General features: G+C 42.5%; 1 protein-coding gene across 1 annotated transcript; it reads right to left on the reverse strand.

The window, feature by feature from the left end:
- Window positions 1-551: 551 nt before the first annotated feature.
- srrm2 (serine/arginine repetitive matrix 2) lies at window positions 552-17,751 on the reverse strand. The gene is made up of 14 exons (XM_038708171.1): window positions 17,528-17,751; window positions 15,671-15,922; window positions 15,066-15,161; window positions 13,485-13,670; window positions 12,168-12,251; window positions 12,017-12,082; window positions 11,898-11,930; window positions 11,544-11,660; window positions 10,678-10,816; window positions 8,160-10,498; window positions 4,956-5,597; window positions 4,730-4,804; window positions 2,671-2,778; window positions 552-1,058 (listed from the first exon to the last, which is right to left on the reverse strand). The coding sequence occupies exons 2-14, from the start codon at window positions 15,916-15,918 to the stop codon at window positions 1,004-1,006; spliced, it is 4,188 nt and encodes a 1,395-aa protein (XP_038564099.1). The 5' UTR covers window positions 15,919-15,922; window positions 17,528-17,751; the 3' UTR covers window positions 552-1,003.
- Window positions 17,752-18,831: the final 1,080 nt, after the last annotated feature.

Here is an 18,831-nt window from a genome sequence, read left to right on the forward strand (position 1 = left end):
AATAAAAGTAAAAAACAAAACTGGAAACAAAGTAGAAATATCAAAATAAAGTAAAAAATGTTGAGAATAAAGTTCTAAATGTTACAAATTAAGTGTAAAGAACAAAGTCCAGATGTCGAGAATAAAGTCAAAATGACTCGTTTCCACTTTATTCTAGAATTGCAAAATAAAAATAAATCTTAATCCTCAATTTTTTCCCCCCTTAACATGGCCCTAAGACTCCGTTGTAGGTTCCCACTGAAGAGACAACTTCAAAAAAACACCTCACAACTAAAAAGTTTCCCAGCTGGCAAGTAGTTTTTAACAAATGGAGGAAAATCGTGTTTTTGTTGGGGACTACTTTCAGCGGCGGATGAATCCACATGTGGAGCTCTAGTGAGTGTTTGGGGCAGCAGGACGGTGTCTGAGGACTGAGTCAGAATAAACTGCAGTGCGCGTGTTCATGGTGATGAAGGAACACGTGACCCAGTTATATGTTGTCAAGATAAAACATCACCAATCCTTTAAGGTTTTATGTCACACAGTAACCAGATGGACAAATTCCACACAAATAAAATGTACAATTGCCTTTTATTATCATTAACCATTTTCACCAAAGAAATTACCCACGTTTCAGTTTCTGCTCACATTAAATGGAAATCGGATTATCTATTACATGATAACCAAAATACAGACAGCTCGTATCTACAGGTAGAACGCAACAAACATTACAAGTACAGAGGAACATTGTTAGAGTTACGTTTTACTTAACTGTGTATGCTTCTTATTCAGCTCATAAAAAGAAATGTACAAGCCAGCCTCTGGTCGTCGTAGTTGCTTAAAAAACAAACACTTTTGTTGATAACTGTGTGGTCGCTCTGAACCAAAATGGAGTCCCCTGACGTTCACAGGATATCTACTGACCGCTGGCGGTGGAGCCCGTGTTGTAGTCCATTTCAAACCAGCCAGAGGCGACCAGAGAAACGACACAAAAAAAAGAAGTGAAGAGTCTCCGGTTTTCAGCTCATTTCCTGCGTCTGCCGCATGACGAGCGGACCGGTGACTGCCTGCTGCCGCTCCTACCAGGGAGGCAGAAGGTTAAACAAAATCATCATTTATAATAGGGCTGCAACAATTAATCAATTAGTTGTCAACTATTAAATGAATCGCCAACCATTTTGATAATTAACTGATTTCAGCTTCTTAAATGTGAATATTTTCTGGTTTCTTTCCTCCTCTGTGACAGTTAACTGAATATCTTTGGACAAAACGAGACATTTGAGGACGTCATCTTGGGCTTTGGGAAAAACTGATAGTCATTTTCCACAATGACTATTTTTACATTTTACAAGGTACAACCAAGCAGGAAGCTTCCGGTCTGAGATGCAAAGTCAACAACAAAGTCCATAATACCTGCATTCTATTGAACGGCCAGCAGGGGGCGACTCTTCTGGTTGCAAAAAGAAGTCCGGTTCAATTATAAATAATAGTAAAATTAGGCTACTTCTTAGCACGTTCCTGATGAGTTTACGGTCTCAGTCGCTAGTTTCAAGTCTTCTTCAACACAACATGATGTTCATTTAGTAAATTATGACCTGTCAATCAGGCTAGAGTGAATCGTACCCACGACACTAAGTTTAACGAGCGCCGTCAAAAAAGCTTATTAGGAGTCGGCTGTTCACTTTCTCTGGTGAGTACATTTAGTTTTAAGCCGGTTGTTCGCTAGACAAAGTTATCAGCCCTGTTAAAATGACAGTTAAGGTAATTTACAGATGCACCTAGCTAAGCAAACTAGCTAGCTCCGCACACGGCCGTTAGCTCCTCGTCCGTATATGGTCAAGTCCGGTGCCGCTGGTTGCAAAAACTCAACATGGCGGCGCCCTATCGGCCAAACTCGAGGCTTCAACACGGTGGTCCACAAACCAACGGGTGACGTCACGATGACTACGTCCATTTCTTTTATACAGTCTATGAGAACAACGTACATTTATTGTCAGATGAGACGCGGTTTATAGTTATAGAAACTAAACTATTAATAGAGTAAATAATAAACAGATTATTTGATATTAAAAATAATCGTTAGTTCAGTACTAAATGTCCTGTTCATCAGTGAGCAAGTGATGCTGGTGCACCCTGAGCTTTTATAAATTAGGGCTACTTTAATTGTATCGCACATTTTAACAAGCGCATGTTCTGTGCAAGGTAGGATAAAGAGATTAACATACATTTAAATGGAGAAATGTGTTGTAGGTGTATTAAAAGAGCAGCAGTTCGAGACACTTTACCCAGGAGTCAGTATGTTTATATGCCCTCAAGTGTCTAATTGAATAGCTAGAAATTAGGACGATGCAGAAACATGAGAGGCCTGGCTTTTTTTTCTACATATTTTCTTTCTTTCTTCTTGTATTGAAACATTTGTCAACATTTTTATGTCATCTATTAATGACAAAGTTTGACATCCATAAGTAAAGCTGGAAACCCCCGGAGAAAGTGCAGTGTTCGCTGACTAGACATCTGGGTACATGCCAGGACGAAAAGCTGCCACAGTAAGATAACCGCCAATAAATACAGGCATTTCTATAAATTCACCAGTAAAATTCAGCGGAGATGCGTGTTAAGGGTCCTATGGGTTTCTAGTTAAAGCTGCTGTCACTCTCTTTCCTGTTTAAATGTCACGCAGTGGCTACAGACCTGCGAGGGGCCGAGGGCGACGGTGCTCTCATGTACCTTGGAGGAGAATAGCTGAGTGAGCGAGAATCTCTCAGCGAATCAGCAGGCACCCTCCCGGACTTGGCAGGGCTGTGAGGAAAAACACAATCAGACACCAGCACACTGCTGCAGAGCTCTGCTTTGGTGCGGTGTAGTTTCACAAAAATCTCAAAACAACAAGTTGGTACGAAAGAAATTTATATTGTTAAAAAGAAAAGATTTCATTATAATTCAATACATGTTGAACAATGAGGTAGGAAAAAGCAGCATGATGGTGAAACGCTGCTGATATTAGAACTGCTGACTCATGGCCGATCAATACGACTACAAATATACCAAAAGTTAGGGCTGGGCGATCGGGCCAAAAATGTTATCGCGATAAAAACATTTCATTCGATAATTATCACGATATATGTCACATCATTTTTTCTTTCAAGTTTAAAGGCTGATTTTTGCTCCTGAGTGAAAACTGAAGAAACCAGATGGTTAATTCTGTGGTTAAACTTTTCTTTATGGTCGGAACGTGATAAACACTTGATGCCAAACAGTGGATCACTTCACAAATCTGAGGTAGAACATTCAAAACTATTATGATCAAATCTTTTTCAACAAATATGATTAGTAAATCTTTTTTCAGTCCCTCTTCCTCAACAAAATAAATATTTTAATAGAAAAATTGAGTGCTAATTTGGCCATGACACAAATTAATTCAACCAAATATTTATTGAACATTTATTATATTGTTATTGAGGAAAACTATATTATTATATATTGCGATAATCATCATTAGTATTATTGCCCAGCCCTACTAGAAGTGCTCCAATTCAAAAAGTAAAAAAAATTATTCCTTGTGCCTTTTAAAACTCTGCTCTTCCATCCAGTCACACTGAGCTGGATGTTAAGTGAGTCAGAAAGCAAAAACACAAGAGCAGGCAGACTAATAAAAATCTGATAATAATGAATCGGCTGATAATTTATTAACATAAACCCATAAACATCCATAAGAATCTTACATTTAGTTTTTAAAGACTTGAGATCAAAACAAGTATGAAATCGTTAGGTGGTTAATTGTTTTCAATAAGAGGAAATCCAAATAACATAACTTTTGTACAAATAACTGTCACTGGTTGTGTGTGGGCTGGTATCATCAATACAACTGTTGCGCCTTGGTCTAGTTCAGCAATCAATTTGTTTTAAATGTGATCAATGTAAATAAAAGATTTAACTTCCACTTTGTGGTCACATGGTTTTATATGAGCAAACAGTCTTAAGGGCCAGATATAACATCACTCATCCTCTCCATGCTGAGCTGAGGAAGCTCAGGAGCACTTTCAGCTACAGACTGATCCAGCCCCGAGCCTCAAAGCGCTGAGGAGGCTCATTAGTGCCATATGCCATCAGACTCGCCCAGTACATCCCACCTCCACAACGCCGTCCCACACAGACGGTTCTGGCACGTGGGCCGTATATTTTGTAAAACTTTATGCTCATGTGAAACTTGAAACTATTTTTTTCAATTTTGCACAATTCTGCAACAATATGAAAAATGTTTTCATGAGTTAAATGTTTCTTTAATGCGGAAAAGAGTGGGTTTGTGCGGTTGACGTGGGATACCACCGATATAGCGACAGAATTAACAGATTTTTTATATTTTGATCTTAAGAACGCACATCAGATGATCTAGTCTAGGTTGGCTGTTGCGCGTTTCTGATCAGTGGCTCCCTGATTTACAATTTGAGATTTTGTCTGTAACCCACACTAGAGGATCATTAGGGTCGATAATCTGTCCAGACCAGCCTCGTCTAGGGAGCGACCCCGATTGTCAGGAAGGTGAATCGGACCCAGAATCTGCCCAATTATCCTCCAGTGTGCGGACAGCGTTACGAAAGTGCAATTTATACTTCTGTGTCAAATCGACAGCATAGCCTCGGTGTAGCTACGCACGTAGACCCTACGCAGGAGTATAAATCAAGCTTTACAAACCAGAAATTGATCAGTAATGCTTCGCCTTGTGAGTGATCAAGTTATCTGTTCTTTTCACCTCTTTTTCTTAATTTCCTTTTCATTCTCAGATGATGAAGACGAGGAAGGAGAGCTCTGAGCTTTGTCCGTCTTCCTATGAAAAAGAAAACAGTAAAAAGGGAAATTATTAATAAATATTAAGTAGTTAACGATGAACAAGTTTTATTATTTCATCATTAGAAAGTAAAATGTTCTTTGTGTTCATGTATCTCACACAGCTCAACTCTCCCCCGTCTCCTGCTTACCCTTTTCCTTGCTCAACTTCAGAGTCAGAACTGTCTGAAGAGGAGGACGAAGAGGAGGACGAAGAGGACGACGACGATGAGGAAGAGGAGCTGGAGCTGCTACTCCTGTTGGCTTTCTTGTTTGCATTTGCCTCCTTCCCGTTCACCGTTTGGTGTGACGGTTGAGGGGGTGCCGCTGGTGACACATGTTTGGTTTCTGGTTGGCCACCAGCCGGAGACCTTCTGGGGGCCACGTCATGGCGCCTGGGGTCCGCCTGGGAGCCTCCTCTACCTGAGGTTGGAACGTGAGATGCGGGTCTGGAAGGGCCCTGAGAAGAAGAGGAACGACTTTTCTGCTCTCGGTCTTCTCTCTTCTCGTCCTCTCGCTCGGTTCTTCTGTCTCTCTCTGGAAGTGCTTTTGTGTCTTTCCTCTCTGGGGGAGGTGAAGGTGAGGACGAGGAGGAAGAGGAGGAGCTGGAGGAGGATGAGGATGACGAGGACCTGCGGGGTTGGGGAACATCTTTTTGGTGCAGGCGCTCTTTCTCCCTTTGTCTCTCTTGTTCTACCTCCCTCTGCCGAATCCTCTCTTGTTCCCTTTCTCTCGCTCTTTCTCTGGAGAGGGAGCGGCTGCTCCTCCTTCGCTGTGGAGGAGAGCGGCGGGACCTGGGAGGAGGAAAATATACTTTTCAGTTCAGCCATTAAAATTTGCCCTTATGGAATCAGTAAATGATAATGTTGTTAACATCTAGGACTTAATCAATGATCTACAATCTTTGTTTCTAAAAAAAATAAAATCGATGCTCCTCATAACTTTATTTTTATCTTCGCATATACAGGTGCTGGTCATATAATTAGATCATCATCAAAAAGTTGATTTATTTCAGTAATTCCATTAAAAAAGTGAAACTTGGATATTATAATCCTTCATTACACACAGACTGATATATTGAAAATCCCAAATTCAGTATCTCCGCAAATCTGAATATTACTTAAGACCAATACAAAAAAAGGATTTTTAGAAATGTTGGCCAAATGAAAAGTATGAGCATGTACAGCACTCAATACTTAGTTGGGGCTCCTTCTTTCTGAATTACTGCAGCAATGCGGCGTGGCATGGAGTCCATCAGTCTGTGGCACTGCTCAAGTGTTATAAGAGCCCAGGTTGCTCTGATAGTGGCCTTCAGCTCTTCTGCATTGTTGGGTCTGGCGTATCGCATCTTCTTCTTCACAATACCCCATAGATTTTCTATAGGGTTAAGGTCAGGCGAGTTTATAAAAATGCTCTGTACTTGTATAGCGCCCATTCACCATTCACTCACTCACTGAGCCTAAGTGCTCAAACAGAAACTAACATTCACGCACATTCATACACACGCGGAACAGCCGCCAGGGGCAATTCGGTGTTCAGTATCTTGCCCAAGGACACTTGCGAAATGCAATGAGCCACAGCCGCCCCACTTTTGAGTTTTCTGGCCAATTAAGAACAGGGATACCATGGTCCTTAAACCAGGTACTGGTAGCTTTGGCACAGTGTGCAGGTGCCAAGTCCTGTTGGAAAATGAAATCTGCATCTCCATAAAGTTGGTCAGCAGCTGGAAGCATGAAGTGCTCTATAACTTCCTGGTAGACGGCTACGTTGACCTTTGACCTCAGAAAACACAGTGGACCAACACCAGCAGATGACATGACACCCAAACCATCACTGACTGTGGAAACTTTACACTGGACTTCAAGCAACGTGGATTCTGTGCCTCTCCTCTCTTCCTCCAGACTCTGGGACCTTGATTTCCAAAGGAAATGCAAAATTTACTTTCATCAGAGAACATAACTTTGGACCACTCAGCAGCAGTCCAGTCCTTTTTGTCTTTAGCCCAGACAAGACGCTTTTGACGCTGTGTCGTGTTCAAGAGTGGCTTGACACAAGGAAGGCGACAGCTGAAAACCATGTCTTGCATACGTCTGTGCGTGGTGGTTCTTGAAGCACTGACTCCAGCTGCAGTCCACTCTTTGTGAATCTCCCCCACATTTTTGAAGGGGTTTTGTTTCACAATCCTCTCCAGGGTGCAGTTATCCCTATTGCTTGTACACTTTTCTACCACATCTTTTCCTTCCCTTCGCCTCTCTATTAATGTGCTTGGACACAGAGCTCTGTGAACAGCCAGCCTCTTTAGCAATGACCCTCCTTGTGCAAGGTGTCAATGGTCGTCTTTTGGACAGCTGTCAAGTCAGCAGTCTTCCCCATGATTATGTAGCCTACAGAACTAGACTGAGAGACCATTTAAAGGCCTTTGCAGGTGTTTTGGGTTAATTAGCTGATTAGAGTGTGGCACCAGGTGTCTTCAATATTGAACCTTTTCACAATATTCTAATTTTCTGAGATACTGATTTTGGGGTTTTTATTAGTTGTCAGTTATAATCATCAAAATTAAAAGGAATGAACACTTGAAATATATCAGTCTGTGTGGAATTAATCATATACATTATACAAGTTTCACTTTCTGAATGGAATTACTGAAATAAATCAACTTTTTGATGATATTCTAATTATATGACCAGCACCTGTATATTTAAAAACACAAGAAACATTTTTTTTATCTTATAAGTTGTCTGTCTACCTAAATACATCCAGCATTCATAAATAAATACGTTTATGTATTGACGTAAAAAAGTTTTTCGTCTAAGGTGCAAAATGCTAAACTCGTTTAAACAGAAAAAAAACAACTGTCGTTTAAAGAAACATTGAAATATAGGTTTTACTTTTTTTTCCCTTTTGTAGCTTCTTGCAATATTAAAAGGTCAGTAAATGTAAGTGATATTTACTGAAGGTTTAAATTTTTTTTTTACCACTTCCATGTGGCATTAAGGGCCCCCAACAGGTTACAGTTGTGAAGGCCAAACCATCGTTTCATAAAATTCGCCCCATTTACTCTAACTCGGACTATGGCTGAAACTATATTCAGTCTATTTTATAGACTAGTTTACTCTAAAATGTCAGCAAACTGCAAAAAAAACCCTGTCGATCAGTGTTTCCCAAAGCCGGAGAGGACGCTCTCAAATGTCTCATTTTGTCAATAACCCAGTTAATCCCCAATTATCAAAACAGTTTTTAATTAATTTCATAGTTAACAGCTAATAAGTGATTCTATTAATCTTCGCAGCCCTGACTCAGACATGGCCGTCTTTAAGGGGGACAGGTGTTAAGACAGCAGAGACCAGCATGTGTACGTTCTCCTGTTACCTGCCGGGGGGCTTCGCCTCCTCGGGCTTCTGGACCTGCTTCTCCTGGCGATCCGCTCGCGTTCTCTGTCCTTCTCCCTCTCCCTGTTCCTCTCCTTCTCTCTGTCCCGCTGCCTCTCTCTCTCCCGGTCTGACCAGGCCGGAGGAGGAGAAGCTCTCCTGGATCGCGGCAGCGGTTCCTGATACTGCCTCGGTGGAGTTCTACGGGCCGGGGAGGAGATGGAGGTTTTCTGGGGCGGAGAGCGCGACCTCCTGGCTGGAGGGCTAGACCTCACCGGCCTCCTGGGTGCCTCCCTCTCCCTCCCTCTGTCCCTTTCCCCGACTTTCACCTCCACCCTGGTTCTCTCTGCTTTGACCGGAGGGGGGGAGGCGTTCCTGTTGCTGCTTCTGCTGCCGTCCGCTCTGTTGGACGGGGAAGGAGGCGGACTGGGGCTGTCCATCTGTGTGGGGCTGTATCGCTCCTGACCTTTTGTCCGGGACGGGTAACTCTCTGCGGGAGCTCTGTGAGGCGGTCTCTCCCTCTCATGTTTGTCTCCTCCGGCTTCTCTCTCCTTCTGGACTCGTCGAGGTCCGTCGCTCTCTGGAGCAGAGGCCGGGCTTTCCTTTTTACCGTTGGCTATATACCTCTGAACGGCAGCCCCAATAACGGACGGTGCACCTTTTTCTTTCCCTGCTGACCCCGCCTCCTTCGGCTTGCCCTCATCTTCAGAGGATGAGGACGAAGAGGAAGATGAAGATGACGAGGAGGACGAGGAGCTGTCACTGTCACTACCGCTGCTGCTGCTGCTACTGCTGCTGCTGCTACCACTGCTGCTGCTGCTCTCTCTTCTCTTCTCGGCCGGTTTCTCCTTCCTCGGAGGGCTTCTCGTCTTCTCCTGGCTCTTGTTTATCTCCGCTCTTCTGCCTTTCTCCGCACCCTCGTCTCTCTTTCTGCCGCCTTCCTGACCTCGCTCTCTGTCTTGTTCGCTCTGCTTGTTCAGATGCCTCTCCCTCTCTTTGGTGCTCTCCCTGTCCTGGTCTCTCCTCCTCTCCTCCTCCCTTTGGCGCCCGTTGGTGACGGGTGATCGGGAGGCCGGTGACGGGGGATCTCTTCTTCTGTCATTTTTCTGTTGGGAAGGAGATGTCTCTCTCTCCTGTCTCCTTCCGGTGTCTTTCCTGTTGTCCCTTTCATTTGGTGGCCTCGACAGCAGATCTCTCTCGGTCCTGCGCTCCCTCTCTCCACTCCTCTCCTTCTCAGGGGGAGGAGAGGGAGATGAGGAGTCATGTCTTATCTTTTTGTCCTGATTATTCCTATCTTTCTCCCGCTCAGTGTCTCTGCTCTTTTCAATCCTAGTCTCCTGTTTAGGTGGAGGAGAAGGAGATGAAGAGGACGAGGAGGAGGAGGAGGAGGAGGACGAGGACGAGTCATGTCGGGTCCTCTGAGGAACACTCTCCTTTCCTCTCTCCCTCTTTTCTATGCTCCTTGAACGCCTCCCTTTCTCCACGTCTCTGCTCCTGGAACGCCTCCCTTTCTCCACGTCTCTGCTCCTGGAACGCCTCCCTTTCTCCACGTCTCTGCTCCTGGAACGCCTCCCTTTCTCCACGTCTCTGCTCCTCGAACGCCTCCCTTTAACCACGTCTCTGCTCCTCGAACGCCTCCCTTTAACCACGTCTCTGCTCCTCGAACGCCTCCCTTTAACCACTTCTCTGCTCCTCGAACGCCTCCCTTTAACCACTTCTCTGCTCCTGGAACGCCTCCCTTTCTCCATCTCTCTGCTCCTCGAACGCCTCCCTCTCTGCCTCTCATTTTCTCTGCTCCTTGACCGCCTCCCTTTCTCCATCTCTCTGCTTCTGGAGCGCCTCCCTCTCTCCACGTCTCTGCTCCTTGAACGCCTCCCTCTCTCCACGTCTCTGCTCCTTGAACGCCTCCCTTTCTCCATCTCTCTGCTTCTGGAGCGCCTCCCTCTCTGCCTCTCGTTTTCTCTGCTCCTTGAACGCCTCCCTTTTCCCATTTCTCTGCTCCTCGATCGCCTTCCTTTATCCATCTCTCTGCTTCTGGATCGCTTTACCCTCTCTCTCTCCTTTTCTTTGCTTCGTGAACGCCTCCCTTTCTCCCTCTCGTTTTCTATGCTCCTTGAACGCCTCCTTTTCTCCACCTCTCTGCTTCTTGAGCGCCTCCCTTCCACACTCTCCTTCTGTTTGCTTCTGGACCTCGTCCCTTTCTCCCTCTCCATGATTTTTCCTGTCTGTGGTGGTGGAGAAGGGGATGAAGAGTCATGTCTCCTCTTGGCGGAGGTCTTCTCCACCTCACTCAGTCGCTCTTTTTCTCTCTCAAGATTGGGCCTCTTCTAAAATGACAGAAAAAAGATTTGCTGGTGTTATTTTACACACAATTTTAAGTTCACAATAGAGTAAAATACAGATACAGGATCAAATATAACAGTTAAAGATTAGTTTAGGATCCTATAAGCAAAAGAAAACATATCCTAATGAAAGTTTCTGAAAGTGTTTAGTGCAACATCCTCACCCCTTCGCCTCCCTGATGATGTGGGCTGTGCTCCTCATAGCCTCGTCTCCTCCTGTCTGGCGATCTCCCTTTTCTACCTTCATCAGCTTTTCTCGCGGTTTGGTCCTGCTGACGTGATCTCACTGGAGCCGGAGACTGGCTGATGACATCATAGGAAAAAATAAATGCACATTACTGAGACGCTTCTCTCTGGAAAATTGATTTTTGACTTGCCCAAAACTAGTGTGTACAAAGTGCCATCCAAAAAGTGTTTATAGCCGTCCCAACTGGACAGACTGCTTTCACAGAGTGGGGGCTAAATGACAGAAGTTGGTCTACATGTTCTGAAGTATAGAAATACATTTGATGAACGTTATTAATGAAAGATTATGAACTTCTTTGCCAGTTAAAGAGCTGGCTGAGCTAGTGCTGGAGATTGTTGTTCAATTGTGCTAACCTCGATTCTACAGGGAAGCGCGTCTGCCTCCGTCCTCTGCATGGCTTCATACCCCAGCGGAGAGATTTGTTTCATGATGATGTTTGTTTTTGTGTTTCTACCGTGGGTAAGTAGATTACATAGTTAAATTTTTTGGTCTGTTTTACTTGTGTATATTACTAATATAGGATCAAAATATTGACAGGATTCTCCATGCTGTGTCTTATTTCCTGCCTACTTTGTGCTTTTCGACACGCCTTCTGTTAAAAACAGACGAGCTGTGTTTTCTCCACGAAGCAGAGGTGAAACACACTGTGGCCCATCTGGCTGCCTTAAAAGGATGGAATACAAGGGCCACAATCTGCTCCAGCAGTAACAATAGTCTCCGTTTAAAGGATAAACAGAATGCAGATTCTCAATGAAATAAATATTTTCATCATCACCGTCATACCTGTGAGCAGAGCTGGAGGAGACACTCCTGTGCCGTGCTGCTTTTGCTTTTGGAGGACTCAAACTTTCACTCTTCTTTCTTTTATTCTCTGAGACCTTCTGCTTCTCATCTGAGGAACTGCGAGTGGGTGACAGAAATGTACACATGAAGCTGCGCATAATCCCATTCATTCAGAACTCCTCAAATACTACAAATGATCACTGGTTTGTTAGGAATGTAGTAAAAGCAGATTTACAATATATTTTATTCAAGAAAAACTCAGTGTCTTTCCATTAAACTTTTCTATTTACAGTTTGAACTGTGCAACAATGCTCTGCTGATTGTTCTTGAGGACAGATTGAGAGAAACACCTACCTGTCGTCTTCTTCCTCGTCTTCTGATGACTCACTGAAAAACACATTTTCCAGTCAATAATCAGTGAATAAGTGAAATGATTAAATGAAACGTAAGACAAGAACCCCGTGATGGGATACCGTTTCTTTTTCTTCTTTTTGGATTTCTTCTTCTCTCGTCGGGGAGACGGGGAGCAACTCTCTGAGCTGCTGACAGAAGGAACAAATAACAGTCAGACACTTTCTTCACCGTCAGGAGCTTTTCTGCTCTTATCGAGTTTTATTTTCTCACCTGTCTCTGTTCTTGTTTTTCTTTTTCTTCTTCCGGCTGCGCTTCTTGGGAGGAGATTCTGAATTATCTGAATCTTCCACCAACCTGAGAGAGCAACAGACCTTGAGTCAGGGACAGAAATAATGCTGGGGGGGTGATGATTGTACATTACACTGTTGTTTAAGACAATTTTCCAGAGCAGGACTGGGGTTTGCGATTGACAAAGAACACAACAAGTATTAAAGAGTCTCAAAAAGCAGGAGCACAAACATGCAGCTCGAGCTTTACTCCATCAGCTGACATTTAACACTGTGCCTTCTTCAGAGCTTGAGGCTGGTTTTCCCAAATCTGTCTGGTCTACAAGTGGATGACTCTTTCCTAACAGGCTCTGCTCACAGCTGCATTTTAATGCAAAACACCTTGAGGAAAAAAAACATTATTTTTGTGTACCCCAACAAGTTAATACAACATGTAGTTTTTTGCAATTCATGAAAGTAAATAGTACCCGAGGGCACCTGTGTAGCTTTTTGGCTGCTGACGACCTGACAGCGAACTGCAGAGGCATATTAACACAGCTGCCTCTATAAAAATAACACAATACTTATATAACAGACAGTATCTCCTGTTTCAACCAGTAACCACTCAACTAGGTCAATGCTTAGTTACTGACTTCCACAACGTAAAGGCAGTCCTCGCTGCCTTCTCGCTAGCTGAAATACAGATGAGCGCTGACACAACCGTAGGATTGGATAACTTCACTAGCAGCAGCTGTTCTCCAAGAAGCAGGAAAGAGACGGAGCAAATCTGAAGGGGGGTGTCCTTTTTTTGTGGCAACAAAGGGAACAGGGAACTACTGCAAACAGTGACGGATAGCTTATTTAAAAATGTAACTAAACAACAGATTACTTGAGACTAACACATAACATGTTACAACAAAAAAATAATGCAAGTACTCTGACACATCCCCAACACTGATCACTCATTAGTACACAAAGCTATTTTTAATTAATCTTTTGGATCGTTCTATCTTTTCATGAGTCTCTAAGCACTGAGCAAAACACGCAGCTCATCATGTTGGGAAAAAAACATGGTTAAATCGTATATTTTTTTATCTTTCAGTTCCCTGCACCTCCGGCTGTACAGTACTTGCTGCACGCACAGCTCTCTTTCACTGTATACTAAATGTTTTTTAAACCTTTTTTTTTTCTTTTACTACTGCTGGAATATACTAGAATAATTTTAACTACATTGTCCAGCTCTGAGACTTTGCTATGCTGAAATGAAAACGATCAGTTTGATACCCACACCAGCACTATGGGTGTGTTTTGTCCTACTCACGTATATTTCTGCTGCTGCAGCTTCTCCTTCTCCAGGCGTTCTTGTTCTCTCTTCTCCTTCTCTCTTTCCTTGCGGTCGGCGTGGAAGGATGATCCGTCCACATAGTCGCTGGCGATGCCAAAAGCAGCACGAAGACGGTCGTTCTTCTGCTGGTTGGCTGCAGCCAGAGCATGAGTCTCTGTCACCCTGAGAGAAACCAAATCAAACAGCTTTGTATCACCGACACTTTGCAATATGAACCAAGGAGATGCGCTGGATACCCAATGTGGCACAGCACAACTTGTACTATCGTCTATGCTGTTGTTTCAGCTTGGAGAGTTTGATAATGACATTTTTTTTTTTTTTTATATATATTTGTGTCTTGAAATAAAAAACATTTCAAGCAGGCATTCGAACAGGTTGGGTACATATAGCACATTGTGAGGGACCAATGCATAATGTGAACATATATGTGCCTCAATATTTATATCCTGTCAAAGATCACTAACAAAGCATCACAGTGAAGTTTTTTTATAACTCTGACTAGGGCTGCACGATTTATCTAAATAAATAAAACAGTAAAAGTGTGTGAGACACTCTTCTGTGTGTGCGCTGCGGTCTGCTCGTTATCTCCGCCCACTGCGGGCTCTCATATGTGTCTCTAAAAACAGATAAGATAACCGAACACTCACAGCCTGGATGGGGCGGGACATTAGGGGCGGCTGTGGCTCAGGAGGTAGAGCGGGTTTGCCGTTAATCGGAAGGTCGGCGGTTCAATCCCTGGCTCCCCCTGGTTGCGTGTCGAAGTGTCCTTGGGCAGATACTGAACCCCGATTTGCCCCTGGCGGCTGTTCCGCCAGTGTATGAGTGAGTGTGAATGTTAGTTTCCGTTTGAGCACTTAGGCTCAGTGTATGACTACATTTAAAAAAAAAAGCTTGACGTGCTACAGTAAATCATTAAATGTTGAACAATATGATTATTGACCAGTTAGTACTTAGCATTAACAAATTAGAGACCGACGTAGAGCTTTATGTTTGCACAAGGATTAAATTTTAAAAAACAGCCCACAAAAATGAAACAGCTGTAACTGGTTTTAATACTCAACAAGTGGGAAAAATGAATACTATTATATGAAAGTAATGAATGTAGTATTTAATATATTATTGTTATACTATTAATAGTAAACTATTAACTAAACATTATACTCTTCATATAATACACTCATGTATACTCGTTCCTCCTCCAAGTTGTGGATAGAGACTCCTCCTGAGAGCAACACGCTCCCCTTGTTCTGTTTTACATCTGTTTTACTTGATACTTGATATTGTAATAAATATTGTTTAACTTTGTTCAAGTTGAGAAACACATATCAAAATGTCAGTATTTCACATGTTCCTTGATAATTAAGCAAGTAGACTCATAGTACCATTTGTTCTACTATAAATCGAATCACAATATAGTCCACAATAATCGCAATATGACTTTCTTCAAATTGTGCAGCTTTAATCCTGACACACTTTCCACGTACCTTAGTCACAATAGTTTTTATTATAACAAAACTTTGGAGCAACATTAATTCTTGTTGATTGTGTTGCACTTACATCGTTTTTTCATTGGTGGCGGGAGCTGGCTCCTGCTTCTCCTGCAGCATCATACGGAAACTGTTCACCTTCTCCTCGATTTCCTCAGCTGAATACCTGCCAACCCAAACAGAGCAGAGTATTTAAAACTGTACAAATCAAATGCAACAACCTTCTGGCCACTATTCTTATTTTACTCTCCCACTGTATCAAGCTAGTGTCTACTGTATGTCAACAACATTCACATATCACTGGTACTATATAATTTAACAGATATATTTTTGCCCACATTGTCGTCACATGAGAAAGAAAAGGTAACGCCGTTTAAGAGTTGCTGGAACAGTTAGATGCTGCTTAAACAAGAACTATTTTGAGAACTGATTGATCCATATGAAAATTTAACTAGTACAAAATCCAAACATTTGATGGTTACAGTTTTATAAATGAGTGAATATGAAGCTTTCCAAAGTTTTACATGCATAAAGTAGTTCCCTTTAGATTTGTTACTGCGATCCAAAGACATCCCTTTTGGCTCTGGATCTTGTGATGGGCATTTGTTATTACTTTTTATATTCAACATATTAAATAATTATGAAACATAAATGAATTAATCAGTAATGTCGTACCCTTGCTCCTCCATCATGTCCTGCAGCTCGGCACACTTGACCTCCAGCTGCCTCTTCCGTTGGTGCTCCAGTATGTCGGCATTGGGCTGCCTGTTGAGCTGACTCTCCAGCCTCTCTCGGTCCTTCTCATCCCGCTCGCCGCCGCGCTCATCACGCGGCCGTTTGACCCGCAGGCTCGACAGGTTGCGCTGCACATAGCCATTGGTGCCGCTGCCCCGAGGAGTTGTCAGGCCAATCCCATTATACATGGCTCTGCAAAAAAATTAAAAAAAGACAGATGCCATCAGTGGCTGAACGACAACATGATGGATGTAGGTGCCATCACTCCTTAGGGCCCTTTCACACGTGAATGTCGGCACCAAAGTCCATGTTTTGACAGACACGGTTAGTATGGGTTTGGTTTCACATTGCAGTTCAGCGAGCGCACTAAAGAACTTACACACTTGTGTCCTGTTGTCATCATCAATGTGGGTCTCCTTAAACTTGACAATGATTGGATTATAAACAGTTCCGCAGGTAGCTTTGACAAGAATGAATGAGGGATGAACAGATGCATATTGCTGCCACTATATTATTATTATGGCATTACTGCCTGCAGCACCAACTGCACTCAAGGCTAAATGAACGTCCTCATTGTGCAATTTATAGCAAGCAATTCTGCACCTCCGTTTAAGGAGAGACCAAAGAAGTGAGCTGAAATTTGCTTCCATAGCAACCGACCCATGGCTCAGTTTGACCCGGACCGAGACTATCTATTTTCGTCTGACCAAATTTCATCTGTTGGGTCTCTGAATGGGCCTGGGGAGGTGTTACACCTGTAATTTTGGTTTGGATCAAACTGAAAAGTCAGAAAATCTGGACAAATCGAGTAGTTGTGAAAGCGCTCTCTTTTATTATAATAAAATCTAGAAATATGAGATGAATAACTAAAAAAAAAAAAAAATAGCATTAACCAGTCTGCTCTCTGTGTAACAATCCGATTTGATCCAGTATTTTTCACCCCTGTCTCCTGATTAAGTGTGGATAATAATAATTAATTAGATTAGATTAATAATGTTCAGCATGAAGATTAGGTCTGAGGCCAGCATTTGGAAATAATTTCACTTACCTGCAGCCATAAAGATCTCCAGGATCTCATTTTAAAACAATTCTGAGACTGTATCCTTGACATTAAAAAAGCCATTATCACAAGCATCTGCAGTTCATCACTTTGCCATTTTCAGCATTTTAAAACATCGAGGGACTTTGTATTCTAAAATGGCTGACATAAATAATCTAGTAGTGTTTTAACATCGACCTGACTGTTTTTTAAGTTCTAAACTACATGAAGGTGGCAAACAATACAACCAGAAACACAGTTGAACGAAATCACTGAAACATGAACACAAATAAGTTAATTCAGGGGGTATTTTGTTGACACAGTTTTGTGTAAAGTGTGGGCCCAGGAAGGTTTCAAGCAACGTATCACAGTTGCTGAAACTCTTCTGAAACACTGAGTGGATGTATGCGTCTCTTGTCACGCCTAATTATACACTTTTGTTCACATATTGATAAGTTATTCACAATTAAAGCCATTTTGTCGCGCATTAACACGTGCGCCAGACTGGGCCTGTTGCTACGCCTGAGTGTAATTCAGCAACTGTATGATGACTAAGGCTAAGACAAACCACTGAACCACTGAATAACGCAAACAAGGCTGAAACCAACTGATCTGATGTGTAGTTTAATAAACAAAGCAGTAAATTTAAAGCCAACTATGTCTTAAGGCCCAACCGCATTTATGCGTAGCGAACAATTCCCATCCAACGGTAAGCTAACGCGAGCTAAGTTAGCTAGCTTAACGTATTTGTTACGTACCAGTGTTTCTCCCCGTGAGCGGAGAAAAAACTGCGTCGAAACTGTGTTGAAGACAAATACGGTCCCGTGGAATCAGACGCAGAAATAGACCTTATAATAACGGCGTCTTCAGAAGTATGAAAAATAAAGAAATACGGCTAGTTAGCAAGCTAGCTGCTAGTTGGTCTGATCTCCAACCAACGGAGGAACGAGACGAAAACCAGATGACGTCAGACGCACGGGACGCACGTCCAAACTGTGATGCGTTCAGGTGTCGCGGGGACGCTCGTACCATTAGCTCGTTGTAGGTGTTATCAGAATTTAGGTGGAGTAACACCAGAACTCATATGTTTATATTGTGAGGCAAGAAGACTGAATACAATCTCCAGTACACCCAAAAGTAATGCTGTTTACTGCATAAACAGCACTTTAAATTACATAACCCTGTGTCTACAAAACTGTGGTGTCTTTTATAATATTATGTTGAAAATTCAGAATCAGAAATACTTTATTGAACCCCGAGGGGAAATGCTTTCTAAAAGGAAAATGATTGATGATTCAAAAATCAGTTCTTTGCATTTAACCCATCCTATTTAGGAGCAGTGGGCTGCCATCCTACGGCGCCCGGGGAGCGGTTCGGGGTTCAGGACCTTGCTCAGTGGACACCTTCGGCACAGGGTCGTGCTGGACTCTTGTGTTGTATCATTTAATGTTTGACTGTGTTACCTTGTACTTTGTGACGGTCTGTTGGGGACTACAGCTGGGAAATAGCCTTCGAGCTAATTCTGGCATATTTACATTGCTGAAAAGCAAAGATGTCCCTTGATATACACTGTCCCCTTTAAATAAATAAATTACTACTACTACTAATAATAATAACACTCGTTGGTTGAGGAGTGTGGGGGTAGTTAAATTTACAGATATTGTATATTTATGCTTAGATAACCAAGATACAAAAATCTATAAGCAGGAACAAACCTAGTAAGGGTTTGGACACTGTAGGGGGTTATGTATGTATTCCCTGGTGCCTCCATGTGTGCCAAATCTGTTTTTTTCTAGATAGTGCATAGGGACCACAAATATTATCAAAGAGTGATATATTACCTTATGTAAATAATTCTAATAATAATAACATGTTTGTAATAATAATAATAATTCTAAGGGCAGAGTTGTAGACAATTCAGCAGTACAGCTCAACTGTTGACGTTTTTCCATGAAACATCAATATCTCTTTTGGTAAAAGAGGTAAAAGTAAAAGGTAAAAGTATGGTAAGCTTTTCCAGGTTAAAATCTTTATGGATGATTCCGTAGATTCACCTACTACG

This window comes from Micropterus salmoides, unplaced genomic scaffold (genome assembly GCF_014851395.1).
Source record: "Micropterus salmoides isolate LMB-PRFRI ecotype aquatic unplaced genomic scaffold, ASM1485139v1 Ms_hic_scaffold_10, whole genome shotgun sequence".
In the NCBI taxonomy this organism is placed as follows: domain Eukaryota; kingdom Metazoa; phylum Chordata; class Actinopteri; order Centrarchiformes; family Centrarchidae; genus Micropterus; species Micropterus salmoides.

Coding starts and splice junctions, on each gene's coding strand:
- srrm2 (XM_038708171.1), bottom strand. CDS start 15,918: ATGTATAATGGGATTGGCCTGACAACTCCTCGGGGCAGCGGCACCAAT. Junction 11,931..12,016: donor AAAAAGAAGAAAAAGAAACG/GTATCCCATCAC, acceptor TGTGTTTTTCAG/TGAGTCATCAGAAGACGAGG. Junction 10,817..11,543: donor TCCTCCAGCTCTGCTCACAG/GTATGACGGTGA, acceptor TGATGTCATCAG/CCAGTCTCCGGCTCCAGTGA.